This window comes from Dermochelys coriacea, chromosome 7 (assembly GCF_009764565.3).
Source record: "Dermochelys coriacea isolate rDerCor1 chromosome 7, rDerCor1.pri.v4, whole genome shotgun sequence".
NCBI classification, from domain to species: Eukaryota; Metazoa; Chordata; order Testudines; family Dermochelyidae; genus Dermochelys; species Dermochelys coriacea.
In genome coordinates, this window is record NC_050074.1 from 45,809,011 (window position 1) to 45,833,460 (window position 24,450).

Genomic DNA, 24,450 nt, shown 5'->3' on the forward strand with positions numbered 1-24,450 from the left:
TTGTGTCAAATTCTGAAGTAAGTCCAAGTGATTATAAGGTGATATAGCTTATCACTTCCAGCCTCCTTAGTGTGTTACACTAACTTACACTCCCTTTGACTTAAAAATATGCCCTTAGATTCAGACAGACTTATTGATGTGCAACTTACACCTTCTTAAACATTGCCTCTGGATTTGTCCCCTGAACCTGAATATAAGGGAGATCAAGTAGTTGTAAATGCCATATTGAGCAGCCAAAAGATAGAAGTTTATACTAAGAAAACAGCTAACAGAAAGCTAAAAGACAAGGAGTACTTGTGGCACCTTAGAGACTAACAAATGTATTTGAGCATAAGCGTCTGTGAGCTACAGCTCACTTCATCGGATGCATTCAGTGGAAAATACAGTGGGGAGATTTATGTACACACACAGAGAACATGAAACAATGGATTTTATCACACACACTGTAAGGAGAGTGATCACTTAAGATGAGCTATTACCAGCAGGAAGGAGGGGGGAGGAAGAAAACCTTTTGTGGTGATAATCAAGGTGGGCCATTTCCAGCAGTTGACAAGAACCTCTGAGGAACAGTGGGGAGTGTGTGTGTGGGGGGGGAAATAACATGGGGAAATAGTTTTACTTTGTGTAATGACCCATCCACTCCCTGTCTCTATTCAAGCCTAAGTTAATTGTATCCAATTTGTGAATTAATTCCAATTAGTCAGTCTCTCGTTGGAGTCTGTTTTTGAAGTTTTTTTGTTGAATAGCCACTCTTAGGTCTGTAATCAAGTGACCAGAGAGATTGAAGTGTTCTCCAGTTGGTTTTTGAATGTTATAATTCTTGACATCTGATTTGTGTCCATTTATTCTTTTACGTAGAGACTGTCCAGTTTGACCAATGTACATGGCAGAGGGGCATTGCTGGCACATGATGGCATATATCACATTGGTAGATGCAAGGGTGAAGGAGCCTCTGATAGTGTGGCTGGTGTGATTAGGCCCTATGACATATGTATTCAGGGGACACCATCATAGGGCCTAATCACATCAGCCACGCTATCAGAGGCTCGTTCACCTGCGCATCTACCAATGTGATATATGCCATCATGTGCCAGCAATGCCCCTCTGCCATGTACATTGGTCAAACTGGACAGTCTCTACGTAAAAGAATAAATGGACACAAATCAGACGTCAAGAATTATAACATTCAAAAACCAGTAGGAGAACACTTCAATCTTTCTGGTCACTCAATAACAGACCTAAGAGTGACTATTCTGCAACAAAAAAAACTTCAAAAACAGACTCCAATGTGAAGCTGCAGAACTGGAATTAATTTGCAAACTGGATACTATCAGATTAGGCCTGAATAAAGACTGGGAGTGGTTGGGTCATTACAAAACCTAAACTTAATTTTCCCAATACCAATTTCTCCCTTCTGTTACTCACACCTTCTTGTCAACTATCTGTCATGGGCCACACTCATTACCACTTCAAAAGTTATTTTTCCTCCCTCGATATCCTGCTGTTAATTGATTTATCTTGTTAGACTGACCTCACACATGGTAAGGCAACCCCCATCCTTTCATGTATTTATACCTGCTCCTGTATTTTCCACTCCATGCATCTGATGAAGTGTGTTCTAGCCCACAAAAGCTTATGCCCAAATAAATTTGGTAGTCTCTAAGGTGCCACAAGGACTTTTCATTGTTTTTGCTGGTACAACAAAGTGACTTCACTGTAACCTGTTTAGATCATTTGTCTATGGGCCATCCAGTCCTCAAAATTTATTTCTTCTTCTGCGAGTGCTTGCTTATGTTGATTCCAAGTAGGTGTGCAAGTGCCACATGCAGTTATTGGAAGATCCCCTAGTGGTACACGTTGGGATGGCTGTGGATCCCTCTGGAGTCCCGCCTTCATTGCAGTGTATATGGGTCCCAGGCGTCCTGCCGCCTCTCCAGTTCCTTCTTATCACCGTGACAGTCGTTGGAATAGTGGAAAAGTCATCTGTTGCTATGGCAGGCAATCCCCTAGTGAACTTTCTTGTTATTCCTACAAATAGTTAAAAACTTTGTATTAGTTATTCATGTAGTTCTTAGTTAGTTTAGATAAGTTTCAGTTGGGAGTTTTCCCCCACTGTTTCCCATCCTGGGGACCGGGGCATGCCTCGGTGTTAAGAGTTTAAGTCATGCGGGTCCTGTCTAAAGCCCATTTTAAAGGGAGACCCACACGACTCCTGTTTAAAGTATTTGGGGGAAGCCCATCAGACTGAGAAGTGTTAAATCTTCAGAGGCTTCCGCCCAAGACTAAGAAGGAAAGGGACTTCAGGCTGAAATTGCTCTTCATAGAGTCAACCCTTCATCCCCAGTTGGCGCCGGTGGCTTCCAATCCCAGGCCCAGCACTTCCGTGCGCAGTGCACTGGCCTCGGTAAGGGAAGCCATGGCGCCGAGAAAGGACTCAGGCTCTAGGGTGCCAACGTTCCCTAGAGCCTGAGTCTTTTCTCAGCTGCGCCAAAGATGTCCTCCAGTGCGAGCGCCTGGCACTGCTCCCATTCGTCGGTGCTGCACAAAAAGAAGAGGTCCGACAGAGGTCACTCTCCGGGGCACCAGCGGGGTGTGTCCCGCCCTGGGACCTGCTGCTCCAGCTTCTACTCAGCTGGCACCATTGACTCTGACTTCAGAGGGAGATCTGTCAAGTCCAGTTCTAATAGACTCCCCAGAGCGGTAGTGTTGGAAGGAGGATTTAGACCTCCCCTACATAATAGTCACCTTTGAGGCTGCCAGAGATCTCATAGCAATGATGGCACAGCCCCCCATCTGGACAGGTGATGGACTCAGTGCAGCCACACTTCTGAGTACAATCACTCTCCCCATTATAATGCTGAGAGATACTTACTTTCTTATCCTTTAAATATAGGAGTATTATTCCTTAAACTTAGAAACAGAGTAGGGAAGGAGGAGCCATCAGTAATATGGGACTTGAAATGGGACCATAGGAATTAACAAGTAAAGATTGCTCCACGGGTTTGCATTACTTGAGAGTAAAAGGTTATTTTTCCTTATAAAATGCATTACAATTATTTCTTAAATCACTCCCATCATAGCAGTAAATAGCTGGAAACATCTAGAAAGAGCACAAATGGCCAACAGTTGCAATTCAGCGAGAATTGCTAAGGAAAAGTATAGTCTTTTACACTGTGGTCTGAGTGAAATTAAACTCTGCTTTGAAATTCATGGCCTTTCCCTGCTCTTCACTTATATGAAAATTATTTTACCCACTGGCAGTTGCAGTATTAGCACTTACTGAATATTGAAATGAGTAATATTGTATAGTTAATGAAGGGCAATGTGATCTAGTGACCTAAGCAGATAATTGGGAGCTAAGAACTCCCCAGTTTTAATCCTGGCACTAACATTAACTTTCTCTGTGGGTTTGGGACTTGCTCTATCTGTCTGCATTTATTTACCTCACATCCCTTGACCATCTTCTGGTTTGGAACACAGGCTGCATTCTACCTTCTTCATTCCCCTAACTCCTCGTTGTTTCTGGGAGCCATATATTTTCAATTATAGTTGCCTAATACTTGTATTGCTTGAATATTCAGCTGCCAATCTAGTTGCCAAGTTGGTTGCTATCCGCTCTGTAAGCTATGTCGTGCCACTCTCATATGGCTGGTTTCAGAGTAGCAGCCGTGTTAGTCTGTATTCGCAAAAAGAAAAGGAGTACTTGTGGCACCTTAGAGAATAAATTTGTTAGTCTCTAAGGTGCCACAAGTACTCCTTTTCTTTTCTCATATGGCTGAATGTTTGACTAGCACAAATGTCAAACAAAAATATTCTAAAATATTTGGATCACCAAATATTGCTGATATTTACATGATTTGGGCAAATTAATAATTCAATTCACACTTCCCTAATAAACTGTTCTATTACATTATATCTATTCTAAGATGGCTTCCAGCTTAGCAACCTAGTACTTTTAAAGTTTTGTTAATTTTTATAAGTCACTGCATAACTCTTAGTTATTCAAATTATCTCTTTATCTTCTTGTCTCTGGGAGATATTAATTCTGTGTTTTATCTGAACTAACAAATACCATAAGTTTGGATGGTGTCATCTGCTATTTCATCCTTTCTTGCTATGCTCCACATCAGCAGAATCCCTTAGCATTGTGTATAATTTCAGAGCCCTTAAAATTATTAAACTATTAAAAATCTTCTGTCTCAGTGGTACACTTTACATTCCTTCAGTACAACACCTTCCGTGCTGTGCAAAATAGTCATCAGTTCTACATTCTCCCCTTCTCCACCTCTTCCCTAAAAGCAAAACAGAAAAACTCCATGAATTCTATACTCTCCCACTTCCCAGATTCATTAGTCCTTCTACCACCATCACCCTCTGGGCCAGTTCACCATACTGCTCTCTCTTCAGTGCCTCATTGAGGCCCCTCTAAACATCTCTCCTATATGACATCCTTTGCTCACTGCAGCAATAGCAGTGCAGACAAGTTGTTCTGTGGGCTGTGGCTGTGGGGTGGAGTGGATGATCAGGTGAGGAATGGGTTCCTTTTGATGGTGGACTGCATGGTCATCGGAGGAATAGGTCCCCTTTGGTTCATGAAGTAGGCAATTCTGCTTGAACTGCTGAAGATCTTCCTTAGCTGGGGCAAAAGAGTGGGAGTGGGGCTGGGAAGAAAAAGTCTCTCATCTTATGAGTGGAGGCTTTAGGCTCTTCCCTAGCATGAGCTCCACAGACTCTAGGCTAGGAGTGGGGCTGGGTAGGCACCAGTGGGGAAAACTGGTGGACTAGAGTGGCTATAGTCACTATAATATGGCAACTTGGCCCCTCTCTTTCCGGGGTGCTGCTGGTTTGGCTGATGGGAAGAGTTTGTGAGAAATGCATGGTGTATGATTCACTGCAGGTTGGCACCTGTGATAAATGAAGCGGGGTAGCTCCCTTTTTTGGACACCCAGCCAACCAGTTAGCTATAAAATTCCTCTTAGTAGCTTTTCTCTACTTGCTTTACCTGTAAAGGGTTAACAAGCCAACAGGTAAAAGAAAGGAGTGGGCACCTGACCAAAAGAGCCAATGGGAGGGCTAGAACTTTTTTAAATTGGGGAAAAAACTTCCTTTTTTCTGTGTGTTGTGGTTCTCTGGGTAAGAGGGGTGTTAGGGGGCTTATTCCTTCACACACTTACTTCCCTGGTCCTTCTCGCATGAACAGAGAGCAACAATACCCGAAGTCCAAAGGTGCAAACAATTCCATGTTTATTGGGATGAACTTCCAGCAAGCATGATTCCAGTTTCCTTCCTTAGTGTCCCCCTTCCCAGCTCTGACACCACAGAGGCTTACCTTTGTCCCTGTTCCCATTTCCCCCTTTAGCAAAACATGATTCCAATTTCCCCACCCCCATTCCCTGTTCCCATTTCCCCCCCACACACCCACCCTCCCATTTCCTGATTTACTGCAGACTATATAGTAAAACTTGAGTTCTGCTTAGCTATACCTTAACCAATCATTTTCCTGAAATTTAACTAACCAATCCTAACATACTGTAACATGATTATGTAACCAATTATATCCCACTACCTTAATTAGTTTACACCCAGCAAAATTAATTGTACAGTGGACAGAAACAATCACAGAACCAGACAGAGATTATACAGACAAACAATAGCAAAGTGCATCCGATGAAGTGAGCTGTAGCTCACGAAAGCTTATGCTCTAATAAATTTGTTAGTCTCTAAGGTGCCACAAGTACTCCTTTTCTAATAGCAAAGTGGGAACTATAATGACAAAACAATACAGAAGTGAGGATTTCACATCCCAGCTATTGATAAGTGAGTTCTTGCCAGACAGGATGCTATCAAACTAAGTTTCCTTTTACATTTTCTAGGCACTTCCCTTTCTCTGGAGGCGATAGGCATTATCAGGACAGGACTGTATTCCTAACAGCCCAATAGCACCTTATTTCAATGTGACTAGGTTGGAATGTGAGGATGTGACCGGTCGCTTCCCAGTTTATGGCTGCCTCTGTTGCTTAGCCAAAGGCCTTAGCCTAAGAACAGGGCCTCAGATTGTCACAGTAAGAGAAGGACCTTACATAGGCAGACAGTGATTTTGATTCTTTTTTTATACCTCTATAACTAGCCAAGTGATAAGAATACACCTAAATTCTTAGAGTATAGGCCTTTACAGACAGGCCTGAATATCTATACCCTAACAAGGGGAACAGAGCAGCAGTTATGCTGTGAGAAGCTTTAAGCCAGGTATGAAAAACCATCGGATCATACCTAGAGATTGCATATCTGAAACCCCAGATATGTAAGTAAATTAGGGAATGTCTAGGAAGATGCGATTAGGTTTATTTCTGTTTATTTCATATTGGCTTGTGGACTCCTCTGTGCTAACCCCAAATGTTTTTGTTTTGCTTGTAAACTTTAAGCTGGACCTCAAGAAGGTTATTCTTGATGTTTAATTTTTCTAATTGGGTTTTTTAAATCTAGCAAAAGCCTAAGTTCCAGATGTATTTTCTTTCTTTTTGTTTTTAATAAAATTTACCTTTTTTAAAGAACAGAATTGGATTTTTGGTGTCCTAAGAGGTTTGTGCATATATTGTTTAATAAGCTGGTGGCAACAGCTGATTTCCTTTGTTTTCTTTCTCAGCTCTTCCCTGGAGGGGTGTGTGAAAGGGCTTGAGGGTACCCCAGAGGGAGGAATTCTCAAGTGCACCTTCCTGAGTCCCAAAGGGTTTGGGCTTTTTTGCACTTATGTGGTGGCAGCATCTACCCATCCAAGGTCAGAGAGAAACTATGACCTTGGGAGTTTAATCCAAGCCTGGAGTGGCCAGTATTAATTTTTAGAATCCTTGCAGGCCCCCACCTTCTGCAGTCAAAGTATCAGAGTGGGGAAATCAGCCTTGACAGCATCCATGAAGGGATTCCTTTTACAGTAGTTTCCATGGTCACAACAATAATGATCTTACTTGGGGCTGAAAATTTTAACAATTAGAGCCAACCATTTTTGGAAAGGTTGTCAAACAAATTTTTGCAGCCTACCTCTAAATATAATCAGCTTCTCTCCCCAATTATCATACCACTTTTTATAGGCCAATTTAAGATGTGTGTCTAAGTAGCTTCATGGTGAGAATGTACTGGGTACTAAAGGTCACTTTAATCTAACACAATAAAAATCAATAACTGGGTGTTAAAGCCAGATAAATTGAAATTATAAATTAGCCAAATAAATAAAAATTGAAATTAGAACACATGTTTTTAACAGTGAGGAACAACCAACCAAGGGAAGTGGTGGATTCCCCATCTTTTATTGTCTTTACACCAGTGTGGGGTACCTTTTTGGCTTTAGTCAAACACACATTATTAGGCTTAATATAGGGGTAACTGGATGAAATTCTATGATATCTGTTTTATAGGAGGTCAGACTAAATAATCTAATGGTCCTTGCTGGCCTTGTAATCTATGAATCCATGATTGTGCAGATTGTTATTGAGGTCATATCTTGAAATATAATGCAAACTTAACTGACTTGTGTTTTAATAAAATCTTTTGGGGATGGGTTTTCACATTCCCACTCAACCTCCTACTGCAGAATCATAGAAGATTAGAGTTGGAAGAGACCTCAGGAGGTCATCTAGTCCAACCCCCTGCTCAAAGAAGGATCAACCCCAGCTAAATCAAAAGATGAAGCCCAGCTGCATAGTTCCCTTCAGTCTTAGCAATTGTTTAGCATTGCTTTGTGACAGTTTCTTTTTTGAGATAATCTTTGCAAGGAAAAGGGCCAGAGATTTAAATATTGTTTTCAAAGGAAGCTAAGACTCTCCTTTTACAGGGTCCAAAATCTGGCTCCATGGAAAAAGAGACTTGCACAAACTCCTGCCAATTCAATACTGACTTTGTCCAACACTGATGTCATTCAGAGAAGCTGTCTGTCATCTCAGGAATTTTTCCTAAGTGACTTACTTGTAGAATTGCTTCAAAGAGTAATCAGACTATGAGGCAAAAGTAGAAAGAGAAAGTCCTATGCAGAGAGGACTACCCAATAAATGGAGCTCCATGTCATCTAATTCTCATCTGTACCAGGGAACTTTTCCAAAAAATTTCCTTCTGTTGATTAATCTGCCTCAAGGCCATCACTGCTAGCAACAGGGGGAGCTTTAGTGTGAATGGCCTATTGATGGTCTCTGGCATTTTAAGTATTGTGTCATCTGACCCCACACAGAGCAGGTCTTATCAACCCAATTAAACATTTTACATAATATGGATTGAACTTCAATCCGCATTACAGATAAGAACATGTTAGGTTCTTAAGAGCTAGTACAAAAAGGTTTAATTCAGTTACTATGGCACTGCACACAGGTAGGCTTATTGGGAGTAGGTATCGTGCAGGATTACCATAGCATTAGAGGATGAGAATCCTCTAGACTGGAAATCCATGGTGTTAGAAGATTTTACTAAATTTAGAGTACCAAATAAGTTTCAAAGGTAATAGTTTCAGCTTGCTACTATGGCTGTTGTGTCAAATGTTATTAACGAGAGGATAGCATCTGTCATAAATATAAAGGGAAGGGTAACCACCTTTTTGTATACAGTGCTATAAAATCCCTCCTGGCCAGAAGCAAAACCCTGTAAAGGGTTAAAAAGCTAAGATAACCTCGCTGGCACCTGACCCAAAATGACCAATGAGGGGACAAAATACTTTCAAATCTGAAGGGGAGGACAAAGGGATTGTCTGTCTGTGTGATGCATTTGCTGGGAACAGATCAGGAATGCAGCCTTACAATTCCTGTTGAGTTAGTAAGTAATCTAGCTAGAAATGCATTAGAGTTCCTTTTGTTTAATGGCTGGTAAAATAAGTTATGCTGAATGGAATGTATATTCCTGTTTTTGTGTCTTTTTGTAACTTAAGGTTTTGCCTAGAGAGATTCTCTGTTTTGAATCTGATTACCCTGTAAGGTATTTACCATCCTGATTTTACAGAGGTGATTCTTTTACCTTTTCTTTAATTAAAATTCTTCTTCTAAGAACCTGATTGCTTTTTCATTGTTCTTAAGATCCAAGGGTTTGGGTCTGTGTTCACCTGTACAAATTGGTGAGGATTCTTATCAAGCCTTCCCCAGGAAAGGGGGTGTAGGGCTTAGGGGGATCTTTTGGGGAAGACGTCTCCCAGTGGGCTCTTTCCCTGTTCTTTGTTTAAAATGCTTGGTGGTGGTAGCATAGGGTTCAAGGACAAGGCAAAGTTTGTACCTTGAGGAAGTTTTTAACCCAAGCTGGTAAGAATAAGCTTAGGGGGTCTTTCTTGCAGGTCCCCACATCTGTACCCTAGAGTTCAGAGTGGGGAAGGAACCTTGACAGCATCTTTGTCACATACTGAATAACATATCCTGCCACTGTTTGAGTTGGCAGTTCCAAAGAGAGTTAAAATCATGAGAATGGAACAGTTTTAAACGGTCATTAGCTTTGGCAGCCTTTCCTGTAATGCTGTAATGGTAGTCTGTAACTCCGCATAAAGGATAGTTCTGTGTATTCTGTTCTTTTGATGATAATAATAGAAAGCATCTGTTTATTTTTTGTCACCTGAGATCCACATGTTTGGGAGGGATCACTTCTTATACATTTTAACATGTGTATGCATTGGCCTTTTAGACTCAGGAAAACTTTCTAATCTATGGTATTTATATGATGCTAACTGTTGAAACAGATCTTTAATTGCCCACAGCTGGGCAGATTGTTACCTGTACCAATGAAAATTCACATTAAGTTTGCACAATGCACAGCAGTTTATTTGAGAAAGAATCACACAAGCAGTAAAAGGTTATATAGTACATCTTCCTTATACGCCTCAATTCTCCAAGCGTAAACCCTCAGTAATTATGTTGGCCTTACACAGTATCCTGACTGGCAAACAAAGCAGATAGAGCTACCGGTTCTAGATGGAGACTTCTTTTCTTCTCTTCTCTTCCCCTTTCAGGGGGACAGTTGGTCTGTCAAATGTCCCCTGAAGCAGGGTCTTGGTTACCCCAAGGGCCTCTGGTTCCAAAGTCCTACAAAAGTCCCTCATAGCAAGGTGTTGGCTACCCTGAGACCCTCTATCTCACAGTGTCACAGACCTCTTCAGATGTTAATTGGGGAACTAACTAACTCTCCTTAGCATTTATACCTCTTGTTTTCAAAGGAGTCACATGTCGCAGAAATATGCCCTGTTGGGTGTTCCATTACTGTTTTTTTTAAATTAATATTTTAGAAGGGATTGCAAAATGGACAGAGACCAAAGATCAGTTGATGTTTACCCTCTCATTAATCATTCACCTGAGCTCTTGGTGCGGTGCTATCCTAAAGAGTCATTTTGACCCAGATCGGCCTGTACTAAGCTCACTGATCCCGTGTCTTCTACATATTTACTTTTGTGAGCTGGCCATCGGCTGATATGTTTCAAAGTTCCATGTTGAAACCCACACACACAGATAGAGCCTTTGATTAACCAATTCCAGCACTTTCAGTAAATTTCCATACCAACTATCTGATGCTAAGAGTACCCTGCTCCCAGAATCCTCTAGCAAATTCAGACGTACCCAGCCATAACAAACTCATGTTTACTACATTGATTCATATCAAATACAGCAATTCACAATAATAATTTGGCACGGTCCCAACACTAATCACCATAATTTCTACATGCTGACATCAATGCATATTATACTTAAAATATAAACACTATATCATTGATTATATCTGGCACTCTAGTGGCAGCACATTTTAAGATTGCCTAAACAGTTCTATTATAAACCCCCATTTTCAGTTGCTAACGAAGGTCAGCATTTTTCATCTTTTGGCCTGTACAAAGGTGAAATATATTTGGTAAGTTTCAGCAAAAACAGGTTAGCCATTTTTGAGAATGAAGACAGTGGTGAAAAATATACATTTCCTATTATTAAAAAGCATAAATAAATTGTGCCACCATTTTTAACATGATTAGCTCCAAAGTGTGCTTAGAGTAGAAATTGACGTTTGACAGGTAATACCTAGGAAGGAAGATTGCCTTCAATGTCCTGGTGTAAATCTAATTGTATCTGGCAAAGATATGAGGGTTTGAAAATTGTAGTTTGCCTACCTTCAGTAGTTTTATAAAAATTATAGCATTTTTTAACAACTGTCTTCCAATGGTATAAATGAAAGAGGGCTGTACAGTGCTTCTGTGATTAGATAATTTAGGACCATAAAAAAAAATTTCTTGAGTCCTGCCTTATTCATTGGGAGTGAGTTTTGTGCCTCATAGCCAAATGCCCCAGTCGGCCATTCTGGATGCTGCTGATAGCTAAAACATAGCAATGCTGCTTCCTTAGCTATGTGGAGATATGCCTTATACTCTAGGGGACTCAGCTTGCCAAGTAAGATAGCTTTTCAGCCCATTGAAACCACTGGACCCTATTTTGCAAAATAAATAAATTACTCAGTGTTAAGGTTGGGTTTTAGTTGCACAAGAGTCATGATGTTCAGAATGAATTTCCTACGCTGTTTCCTTGCATGTATACCTTTTATTAAAAGATTACACAATACTGAAACAATGTGATATACTAGTTGGCAAATCAAACCTTAAAATGAAAAGAATGTGATTTTTTTTTCTAGTCCTGCAAAAGTAAATTGAATTGAATACTATTTTTAAAATATATATACATACATGAACATTCTTTGTTACTCTATATATGTTGTTAATCATGTAACAAAAGAACCTGCTGAAATTGTGTGGGTGAGAACCTTAACTCTAAATTTTCCAACTTTTGTGAAATTAACTCACCCATCCCATTGCATCAACATAGCGGCCCAGATCCTCAGCTGATATACATTGGGATAGCTCCATTGAAGTTAGTGGAGCCAGCTAATTTACACTATATGAGGAGCTTGACCCTATGTTTTTGTCTGGTTTTGTTTTTCATTTTTATGTTTAAAGGATTATCTATGTTGAAAACCAACAGTACTTGAAGGATAGCATGCGCCTTAGAGGTTCAAGTATCATTGTTCCTGCATGTAGAGTAGATAGATGTGCTAACAGTTGTTCCATCTGCCTTTCTCTTTCATAGACATTTGGGCCTGGATCTAGTTCCTCGGAAGGACTTTGAGGTGGTGGATTCAGATCAGATCAGCATCTCAGATCTTTATAAAATGGTAAGAAACCTCAGGTGAAAGTCCTTTGTTTGTGTATAAACATGGGGAAGAGATTTTTCTTTTCTTATTTATGTTGCTTGTTTGGGGAGGGGGGGAATTAAATCTTTTTTTTATTGTTTTCAACATTACTAATATTGGTGGGGGAGAAGGGGAGCAATTGGTGCTCATCCTTAGCTGATGCTATGAAAGATGAGTATTTCTGGGTTTGTTACATATCACTCTATAAAGCTTCCAGCATCACAGAGTCTCATTATTTTCAATATGAACTTTTTTTTAAATGAAAAATCAGGTAAATAGTGATATCAGGGTTCTTTCCTGAGAGTGGTCTATAATAAGTGTTTTTCTCTGTGTGATCACTAGACTAGGCATATATGTACCACAACATGCTTGATTTATCAAGTTCTGCTTTTCAATAGGAAAAGAGGCTTTTTCTGTGAGGTTTTATTACACTGGCTGTGTTAATTTTATTCTTTCCCTTTATTTTCTTGATTCACTGAGTATGTTGTAGTTTAAATTTGGCATTTCTTTTATCTCTTTAACTCATTGATTATTCTGGTAGTTACTGTCTTTATTTGTCTTTATTACTCTGACTTCTTGTTAGTTAAAACAACCCATATTTTCTTGTTCAAAGGACATAATTTTCTATAAATTTGGCAAAATGGAGAGAAAGAAGGGCTGGGAAAGAGAAGAATGTTGAATACTCTGGTAAAATATAAATGGAGTATACAAACCAGTTCTGGAGAATCAATAATAACTTGGCATTGGTTTCAAAACCTAGCTGGTGGCTTAGAATGTGATTTCAGCCCATCTGCAGTTTAATCTGTTTGCTTGACACATTCATCTGGGCACCTATGGAAAAAGCATTAGGGTATGTCTATACTGGAACTGGAGGTGTAATTTCCAGTTTAGGTAGATGTAGCTGCGTTAGCTCTCATTGAAGTAGCGTGCTAACAATTGCACAGTAGCCACAGGTGCGCTGGTAGTGGGATGGGCTAGCCATCCTGAGTACATACCTAGGTTTTCAGAAAGGCTTGTACTCTGGGCAGCTAGCACAGATATGGAAATTACACCTTCAGCTACAGTGGAGACATACCATACCAGTAGGGGAGCTACTGAATTTAAGCCTTTTAGGACTTCATGAAGAAAGAGACAAAACTATCAGGCGTAGCTATAGCAATAACATTATAGTCTCCGTCATTCTTATGTCAGTACTCCAGAACCAGCAGCAATTCCTATCCACTCATTTATTTTCTTATTTTTATTTATTTATGCTTCAGATATTATATAGAGAAATCTGCCATTTATATGCTGTGGCGATAAGATCTGTTAGTGTTCTATAAGGTGAGGAAGTACTACAGGATCTGTCATAACACCCAGTTTGTTAGTATCTTGCTCACAAATTGTTGTTTTTCTCACTTTAAAGCCCCATGCGCCAGGCAGAAGTTTCAGAATGCCATACTGACCGATAACAACATGGTCTGACTGGAAAACAGGTTGACTTCTATAGCCTTCTACGAATAAATAAAATCCTACTTTGGGAATGTAAAATCACACGTCATTGTTAGTCTTGTTGAATATGTCATAGGCTTCTCTCAGACTGTCCTTAATCAGTTGAGAACATGCAAAAGATTACAACTCCCTGAAATTATCTTAAGTGGGCATTAATTTTGTTTAATAGGTGCTGTGGATTGGACAGAACCACTTTTTTTACCATTTAATTGAATACCAAATAATCAGCAATAGTATTCATCAAACACTAGACACAAATACTAATAGTTAACATTCTTTGGATGTTGTAAAATCACACTGGTAGCAAGATATAGACTTGATTAGCATTAGGCCTCCTCTAGTAAATATACCTTCTGGAGCAAGGAGTCCATCAAGAATTTGTGCATGTGTCCAGTACATTCAGGAGAGCTACTATTTGATGAAATTGCAAATTTCTATTCTTCGTATTCAAAAAACGCCATAGAGATGTTATGATGGATTTGGTGACAGGTCAGCTGCCAGTTTTTTAATAAGGGGCTCACATTAAAAATATATCTCTTGCCTGAGCAAGATGATGCGTATCACAGGTACTTGAACTCCCAGAGAGGCTGGATATAAGGGACTATGGAATACATTAATTTAAACAAAACCATTTCATTGTGAACATAATTAATGATGGAGGCAATATCGCTAAACTAAACAAAGCAAAAATAACATGCATTTCACTGGAAATGTTTATACTCTTTTCCTGATAGTATAGTACGGGGTGGGCAAATTTTTTGGCCCAAGGCCACATCGGGGAATAGAAATTCTTCTTCGAGTGCTTGTTCACATCCATTCCACATTAAGTGTGCGCGCTGCGTGCACGAGCATCGGAAACTTTTTCCCTTAGGAGCTTCTGTCGGGCCGGCGGGGCCCCCCGAGTGGCACCACTGCGCCTTGCATATATACCCCTGCTGGCCTGACCCCCTCCAGTTCCTTCTTACCGTCCATGGCGGTGTTGGAATAACCTCTCTTTTTCTCTTCTAGAAGAGCAGTCCCTTAGCCTTTAGAGTAGCTGTTATCAGTTAGTTAACATACCTTTATTGTGGACACTTAAGGAATTAGGTGCTTGGAGGCTTCCAGCACCCGCCATGGGGCATGCCGCAGGCCCACAGCTTCAAGGCTTGCGCCACGTGCCGCAAACCTATGCCAGGTAGTGACTACTACGACTCGTGTCTACGTTGCCTGGGGGATGGACATCAAACTGAACAGTGTAGGATTTGCAAGGCGTTTAAAATAAGAACAAGGAAAGAAAGAGACATCCATTTAAAGCAGCTGTTGATGGAGGCCACATTGCAGCCACCGTGCCCGGAGCACCCAACGCCAGCTCAGGCTTCCTGGGTGCATAGTACCCCGGTGCCGTTGAGAGACCCGGCACCGGCTAAGCACCATAAACTGTCGGCCCCAGAGCACCAGACTAGGCCCCAGCACCACTCATCCTTCCCAGTGCGGCCCCCGGCGCAGCCAAAAGGAAGGCACAGTCATTCCCCGCACAGGAGGCCGGCGCCTCCCAAGGCCCTGAGCACCAATAAGAGTGGGAAGGCCGCTATACCAGTACCGGCACCGACACCGGCGGTCCCGGCAGCACAAGCCCCACCGAGCCCAGATCTAAGTGAGCTCAGTGCGGATGATGGGCTCGAGGGCATAACGGATCAGCCCTCCACGCCTGGCACCTTTGAGGCTGCAAAGGACCTCATCGAGCTGTCAGGGGTGAGCCCCCTCCCGTATGGGGAGAAACCTCCGGCACCCATGCTTTGGGTGCCTTCGAGGGGTAAGCCGGCAATGGTGTGCCGCTTGAGGACACCGTCCCAGCACCGCTCCTAGAGTTGGTCCCGGTCGAGCTCCGACTCCACCGACTCACAGTTGCCAGCGGCCCAGAAGGAGGTTGCAGCACCTGGAGTGGGTAGGCACGAGGAAGCACCGGAAAGGGCACACCGCTCTCCAGCACTACCCAGAAACTGGCACGGAGAGGAGTGGAGATGGCCCTCGCCAGAGGTCTCCCACAGAGGGTCCCAGTCCAGGGAACGCCGGTCCCGGTCCAGATCCCGGTCCCAGACCCGGGTATACCGGTACCGCTCCCTCTCAGCCAGGAGTTGCTCGTTCTCCCGCCGGCACAGATCATTGGCACTGCCGTGGCCTTCACGATCGGTGTCACCGCAGTCTGGCGCTGACTTCGGCCACTATAGCTACCCGCACTGGGCCCCAGACAGCAGGGCCCCTCAGGTGGGCTGGCAATCCCAACGGGGGCCACCAGGCCATTGGTCCTTCTGGACCCCCTGGGCCTATCAGGAGTTCCAAAGGGCCCCGCCCAGGCCAAGTTACTCAGTGCAGCGGTCCCGATCCCCGCATTGATGCCAGACAGTGCCAGAAGCTGCAGTATCCAGGCCTCCAGCATCCCCTCAGGATAAACCTGAGAGACTGGCATCGAGTCCGGTGCCGTCCCATGGACTCCCGCCCTGGCCCGAGCCGGAAGCCCCTCCAACAGGAGAAGGGGAGCAGGAGGACCAACCAGAGGGGGTCGAGCAGCAGCTAACCTCATTGTCATCCCTGGATGAGGCGGTGGCGGGTACAGAGGTGTCCGGCCCTCCACCAATAGACCATAGAGCCCACCAGGAGTTGCTGCGCAGGGTCGCCCAGAATTTGTGGTTGCAGGCCGAGGAGTCAGTTGAGCAGGAGGACCCCATGGTGGACATTTTGAGCCCCAGAATAGCGCTCCCGCTCATTAAGACCATTCAGTCCAACTATAAGGCCATATGGCAGACCCCGGCCTCCAGCACTCCAACAGCCAAAGGACTTTACCCCATCTAAGAGCTATGAGTTCCTATTCTGCCACCCGAGTCCATGCTCCCTAGTGGTCTCAGCGGTAAACGAAAGGGAGCGCCATGGACATCAGGCCCCGGCCCCTAAGGCCAAGGAGGCCAAATGCCTGGACCTTTTTGGCAGAAATGTGTACTCATCTGGGGGCCTTCAGTTGAGGATTGCGAACCAGCAGGCCATCCTCAACAGGCATAATTTCAACTCCTGGACGGTGGTGGGGAAGTTTAAGGACAACCTCCAGCAAGGTTCCCAACAGGAGTTCATTGCCCTGGTGGACAAGGGCAAGGCAGTAGCCAAGACCTCTCTCCAGGCCTCCCTGGATTCGGCAGACACAGCAGCTAAAACAATCGCGTCAGGGGTGGTCACGAGGCACTTGGCATGGCTCCAGGAGTCAGGCCTGCCGCCTGAGGTCCAGAATACACTCCAGGACCTCCTGTTCGAAGGGTCCGGGCCCTTCTCGGACCAGACAGACACAAGGCTGCACAGCCTTAAGGACTCTCGAGTTACACTTAAGTCGCTGGGTATGCATACCCGGGCGACCCAGAGAAATCCCTTTAAGCTGCAGCCTCCCCTCAACACCAGTACCAGCCTCGCCATAGGCATGAGCCTTACCGTAGACAAGGCAGGGATAACAGGCGACGGTGCAACAACAACAGTAACAATAATCCGCGGGGCCAGAACCAAGGCCAGCACAAACCCCAGCTGGGCACTAAGCCAGGGTTTTGAAGGTGCGCTTGAGGGCAGCGTACCAGACCAGTCACCGGATCCGTCCCTTTGTTTCCTGAACCGCCTGTCCCGTTTTCCCGTGTGTGGTTCACCATTACGTCAGACCGTTGGGTCTTATGCATGGTGCGGAACGGGTACTCACTGCAGTTCGCCTCCCTCCCACCCTCCTTCCCCATCCCTCTTCTCATGAGCATCTCCTAGAGAAGGAAGTCCACTCGCTGCTAGACGCGGGGGCGGTAGAGGCGGTGCCGCACAGCCTAAGGGGGAAGGGGTTCTACTCCTGGTACTTCCTCATCCCCAAGGCCAAAGGGTGCCTTCGCCCCATCCTAGACCTGTGTGGGCTCAACAAGTTCCTGGTCAAGGCCTGGTTCCGCATGGTTTCTCTGGGCACCATCATCCCTTCCCTGGATCCGGGGGACTGGTACACTGCCCTTGACATGAAGGACGTGTACTTTCATATTGCCATCCATCCAGCACATTGGCGGTTTCTACACTTCACTGTGGGCCAAAAACATTACCAGTTTGCGGCTCTCCCATTCGGTCTAGCCACGGCCCCACAGGTATTCACGAAGTGCATGGCGGTGGTGGCAGCCTTCTTATGGAGGCAGAGAATTAGGGTGTACCCATACCTCGACGACTGGCTCCTGGTGGGCCGATCCGAGGCAGAAGTGCGGGGCCTTATGGAGGTGGCCCTGAAATTATTCCGTGAGCTGGGGCTCCTGGTCAACATCCTCGAGTCCACGCTTGTTCCCACGCAGAAAGTGGAATTCATGGGGCAGTCCTGGACACAGTGCAGGCCAGGGCAAGCCTTCCAGTATCCCGATTCTGGGCTATCCAGCAAGCAGTGGCCTCCCTGCGCCAGTTTCCAACAATGGCCAGGTGCTGCCTGCGGCTGCTCGGCCACATGGCAGCATGCACAAACATGGTCAGGCATGCCAGACTGAAACTCAGGACTCCGCAGGTGTGGCTCACTCGGGTGTACTGCCCAGGCAGGAACCCCCTCTACTTGGTAGTGACAGCCCCAAAGGACGTGCTGGAGTCCCTGCTGTGGTGGCAGTCCCAGCCTGTGGTTTGTGAAGGCATCCCCTTTGCCACCCCACAACTGGACCTAACATTGGTGACGGACGCGTCAGACCACGGATGGGGGGCTCACCTGGGGGACCTCATGATGCAGGGGTTATGGTCTGGAGCAGAGCGGTTACTCCATGTCAATGTGAAGGAGCTCAGGGCGGTTCGTCTCACCTGCCAGACTTTTCACTCCATTCTGAGTGGTCACAGTGTGACAGTTCTGACAGACAACACTACTGCCATGTTTTATATAAACAAACAGGGCGGGACTCATTCCTCTCCACTCTGTCGCGAGGCTCTCCTCCTCTGGGACCTTTGCATAGCCCACGCAATTCACCTCGAGACGTCCTATCTCCCGGGGGTACGAAACGAGCTGGCGGACTCCCTCAGCAGGTCATATCGCATGTATGAGTGGACGCTCAGGGCGGACGTCATGCTTTCGTTCTTCCGCAGGTGGGGGTTTCCCCGGGTACACCTGTTTGCCACCAGGGCCAATGCCCAGTGCCCGCGGTTCTGCTTGTTCCAGAGCCGCAGACCGGGTTCACTCACGGACATGTTTGCGATCCCATGGAGGGGGGCTTGATGTATGCCTGCCCCCCGCTCCCCTTGGTACACAAGGTCTTACTCAAGGTGCGCAGGGACAGGGCAGTGGTGATCCTCATCGCCCCATCCTGGGCCCGTCAGCACTGGTACACATCGCTCCTAGAGCTGTCCGTGGAGGCCTCAGTAGTCCTGTCCCTACACCAGGACCTCATTATGCAGGACAGTGGGCGGCTTCTCCACCCCAACCTACAGTCACTGCACCTAACAGGGTGGAGGCTCTGTGGCTAAACGCTCCCTTCCTGTGCAGCAGATTCTGTTTGGCAGTAGAAAGGGCCTACCAGGGCGATCTATATGGCCAAGTGGAAAAGGATCTCATGTTGGTGTGAACCCTGACAGGTGCGGCCATGCCAGGCCCCGGTGCAGGCCATGCTGGAGTACCTCCTGCACCTCAAGCAGCAAGGGCTAGCCCCGTCCTCACTCAGAGTACACCTGGTGGCCATCTCTACCTTCCATCCGGGGTTCTCGGGGGGCTCGATGTTTTCAGTCCCAATGGTGGGACGATTCCTTAAAGGATTGGAGAGGGTGTTTCCGTACTTCCACCCCCTAGTCACTCCATGGAACCTAAACCTGATCCTCTCTAAACTCATGGGACCCCCTTTCAAGCCCGTCGCTTCCTGTTCTCTCCTCCACCTTTCCTGGAAGATGGCATTTCTAGTTGCCATTACCTCGGCCAGAAGGGTGTCCGAACTGAGGGCCCTCACCTCTGAGCCACCATATACAGTATTTCACAAGGACAAGGTGCAGCTCCGGCAGCACCCCAAGTTTCTCCCTAAGGTGGTCTCCCAATTCCATTTGGGCCAGGACATTTATCTGCCGGTGTTCTTCCCAAAACCCCATACAGACCCGAGTCACCGCAGCTTGCACACCCTGGATGTGCGTCGAGCACTGGCATTCTATTTGGAGTACACCAAGCCCTTTCGCAAATCTGTGCAGCTGTTTGTGGCTGTAGCTGAGAGAACGAAAGGCCTCCCAGTGTCGGCACAGCGGATTTCATCTTGGATTAAAAGCTACATCCGGGTGTGCTATGAGCTCACAGGTGTTCCGGCCCTGGCGGTCACAGCCCACTCGACCAGGGTGCAAGTGACTTCTGTGGCATTCCTGGCACAGGTCCCAATCAAGGAGATCTGCAGAGCAGCCACCTGGTCCTCACTGCACACCTTCATGACCCACTATGCGGTCAACCAGCAGCCCAGAGAGGATGCGGCGGTTGGCAGAGCGGTCCTCCGAGCAGTTGTTCTGTGACTCCTACCCTCCTCCAGAGGTAAGCTTGTGATTCACCTAAGGTGGAATGAACGTGAACAAGCACTCGAAGAAGAAAAAAACGGTTACTTACTTTCTCGTAACTGTTGTTCTTCGAGTTGTGTTGTTCACGTCCATTCTACCACCCACTCTCTTACCCCTCTGTCGGAGTTGCTGTCAAGAAGGAACTGGAGGGGGTCAGGCTGACAGGGGTATATATGCACAGCACAGTGGCGCTACCCAGGGGGCCCCAACAGGACCTGGGGAAAAGTTTCTGACTCTCATGCACGCGGCCCACGCACACCTAATGTGGAATGGACGTGAACAACAGTTACGAGAAAGTAAGTAACCGTTTTTTGTATGGCAGGCCATGAATGCTCACAGAATTGGGGTTGGGGTGTGGGAGGGGGTGAGGGCCTTGGTTGGGGGTGCAGGCTCTGGGGTGGGGCTGGAGATGAGGAATTTGGGGTGCAGGAGGGTGCTCTATGCTGGGACCGAGGGCTTTGGAGGATGGGATGGGGACCAAGGCTGGGGCAGGGGGTTGGGGCATGGGGAGAGGCTCAGGGGTGCAGTCTCTGAGTGGCGCTTACCTCAAGCAGCTCCCGGAAGCAATGGCATGTCCCTTCTCCGGTTCTATGCAGAGGCTCAGTCAGGTGGCTCTGCACGCTGCCCCATCCACAGGCATTGCCCCTGCAGCTCCCACTGGAGCACCAGAGGGGGCTATTGGAGCATGTAGGAGCTGGAGCAGAGCCATGCTGAGGCTTCTGGGAGCCATGTGGAGCAGCCCCAGACCCAGCGCCTTGGCCGGAGCACCGGAGCAGAGCCAAGCTGCATGGTGTGGCCCCTGACCCAACACCCTCGCTGGAGCTCCAGTGCGGGGCAAGCCCCAGACCCTGTTCCCCAGCGGGAGCTCGTGGGTCGGCTTAAAACGGCTCACAGGCTATAGTTTGCTCACCCCTGGTATAGTATAATATAAAGTAGATTGATAATATAGTAGAATGTTGGACTTGGGTATTTGTTTTATAAAAATTTCTTCATTTCAAGGAGTTCAGACTTTCAGCATTTTTAGGCATTGATACACTGATACATACAATGAAGTAAAACTACAATTTCACAGGCCTAAATAACTGTTTGGTGGACTATGGAAGTACTGAGTTGTAGACTCAATAGCACAGTTTAAAATAAGGGAACCCAAGTTCTCCCCTCTCTCTAGGACCACAACATTTTAATACCCATCTTCTCAAATAAAGTGACTGGTAAGAGAATTAAACTTCTCAAATGTGAATATCCTGAATAGTGGGATCCAACTTTGGTCCAAGGATGACAAGTTGAACAGTAGGGCTGGAAGGGAGAACCCCTAAATAATATCCCTTTGCTAAGCTGTAGTATCAGGAACTGCTTGTGTAATTTGAAAGGGGTGGTAAGACATTACTATTATTTATTATTTGTATTACTATAGCACCTAGAAGTCCTAGTCGTGGACCAGGACCCAATTGTAGTAGGTGCTATACAAACACAAAGCAAAAGATATTCTCTGTCGGGGACCCCCTCACCCCAGTAAAATATTTGAAAATACCTAAAATGCAATCTAGTGCATTCCAAAGAAAATAGTAATTGTTTGTCATAACTATTTTTATGAGTGCCAGGGATAAGCTATCTCAGGCAAATATTTTTATTTCCCAATTTAAAGTTTTCAATGGCTTTTAGATTTACCATACTTAAATTTAGATTTTAGAACTATAAAAATATACAATTAGTCCAACGAATAGAGGATCAGTTCCCAGAAAGAAGGAATGAATTGGCAGCAAGAAAAGAAGAAAGCAAGAAACAAAGGAGAAGAGGGGACAGTCCACTGAGCATTCTATGAATGAAGACATTGTCAATTGGAAGTGTCATATAGAGATTTCATCATGTAACGGTAGATTGTTGTTCATACATGGAAAGAAATAAAGACCATATGTTTTCAGAAACTTAAAATCTGTAAAGATTTGTCTGTGCCACCCTTTTCAAAGTGTCGTCATAGTTTGTAAGTCCATTTCTCTATGCAAGGGAAATATTGAGGCTTTCCATTCTGCATCACTGGTTTTTACTATTAACTTCTCATTTGCCAGAGACTGTACAGGGTCTCCGTGCCCTGTATTAAAAAGTATTAGTACAGGCTTCATATCAAACCTTGCATGACTCAGAAAACACCCAATACAGATTTTAACTTTATGACTTGCTTGATTTCCTTGCACTTCATTCAAAGTATCTTTCTTAATTTGAATATTTGTGACATAATGAATGTTTAAATTGATTAATGTAACTAAGATTCTATTGTCCTGGCAGAGACATTGATTCAGTTACAATGTGAAAGTTCCAGTGGAATATTTCGAGGTTAAAAATCCAACACTTGAGTGTTCTGGTGCAGTGAAATTTGAGTGGCCTTGCTCCAGCACACTAGTGTCTCAGGTTATAGATTAAGTTTTTTGATATCCTGATTAACTTGGAGGTTATTTACACCTGTCTTACACCTGCAGCAAAGCCTGCGTCCTCCTCTTGTGACTATGTAAGATGCTTGTAGTAAAACTAATATGGTTCAGCCATGCAGAGGGTAGCACTTAGGACAGAGGTCTCCAATGTGTGGTGCGTGTCCCCCTAGAGGGGCAAGGAGGACCGACCAGGGGGGTGCAGTGGGGCCCCATGCCAGCCCTCACAGGGAAGGGGAGGGAGCACCACTCAGCCCATCTCCGCCCCCAGCCAGGGGTGCTGGAACCATTTTTATAGTGGGGCTGCTGAGACCCATTACACCAAACTGTAAACCCTGTATTTAATGGAAACTATTGCAAGTGAGGGTGTGCAGCAGCACCCCCATCACCCCTTGTTCTGGCACCTATGCCCCCAGCTCTGCCCCAGTCCGGCCGCTGGACATGGCTCCATTCCTGGCCTGGGGCTGACGCTGGGGCAAGGTCAGGAGTGGATGTGCACCTGGCTGTAGACCTGGCTGGTGGCCTCTACCACAGCCTGGCTGTGGCTTCGCTCCTGCCTCTGGCCACATCCTTCACCTCCCACAGTGTCCCCGCACCAGCTCAAGGAAAGCTGGGGGGCGGAAATGACCCTGGGTAAGGGGGGGTGCAACCCTCAAAACAGGACCGCTGAGTTAGGGGATGTGCACCTTCTGCACTCCACATTCTGTAAGGATGCCCTGCACATTCCTGCACAGCAGGTATTTAAGAGAAAGAGCAGTGAATCTGCTAGTACGTGGATCCATTGGCCATTCCCCTTGACCTAAATTTGTGGCAAATTGCTCATAGTTTATTTTAGCCATAAGGCTGGAGTAGCAGCCAGAGAGCAACTCCACAACCACAAAATAGTCCAGAGTAAATGATTCCTTCTCCCATCTTGGCTCTGAAGGAACTTTCCAGAGCACGGTTTGCAGCTCATGTCATGTGTTGGGGTCAGGACTTGGCCCTTAGTCAGTTAGACTCCCTTTTCCATCTGGGAGCTTTAAAACCAGTAATTTCTCAGCACAAACAAAAAAGATTTTATTCAAGATATTTCCTCATCCCCCAGGAAGAAAGGAGACTGGAAGCCTGTACCAGATCTCAAACAGCTGAATATTTTTATCTACCATCTGCAGTTCAGAATGATCACCCTAGCTTCTGGAACCCCTTCACTGGACAATAACTATTATTTCACAGCTTTCAATTTAAAAGATACTTATTTCCACATTGACATCCACCCTGCATGTAGGAGATTCCTCTGATTCACCTTGGCCCTAGATCATTATCAACTGAGAGTGCTCCTCTTAGAAAGAAAAGGAGTACTTGTGGCACCTTAGAGACTAACAAATTTATTAGAGCATAAGCTTTCGTGAGCTACAGCTCAGTGAGCTGTAGCTCACGAAAGCTTATGCTCTAATAAATTTGTTAGTCTCTAAGGTGCCACAAGTACTCCTTTTCTTTTTGCGAATACAGACTAACACGGGTGCTACTCTGAAACCTGCTCCTCTTAGGACTCTCACTGGTAGTGAGACTATACATGAAGGTACTGTCGGTACTGGCAGCTCATCTCTGGTGTCATGGCTTGTCAGTGTTCCCTTTCTTCAATGACTGATTGTTCACGGGGGAAGTCATATCAAGACTCTTCTGAGGGCTCCAAGTAAATGTAGAAAAGTCCATTTTAGTTCCCACACAGACTACAGACTTTATTGGGATGGCCCTAGACTCAATGAATGCCAGAGCATACCTACCTGAGGTCATATTCCAAGTTCTGAGGGATTTAATCACTCAGCTACAGCTGAGCCCCCAGATGACTGTTTTATCATATCTG

The 24,450-nt window shown here is 45.3% G+C and overlaps 1 protein-coding gene across 1 annotated transcript in view; it reads left to right on the top strand.

Moving 5' to 3' along the window:
• The window catches only part of DOCK3 (dedicator of cytokinesis 3), a 603,029-nt gene that overhangs the window by 294,370 nt on the left and 284,209 nt on the right, over nucleotides 1-24,450 (top strand). Inside the window, 1 exon segment of the mRNA XM_043518507.1 lies at nucleotides 12,072-12,156. Within this exon segment, the coding sequence (XP_043374442.1) occupies nucleotides 12,072-12,156 (85 nt within the window).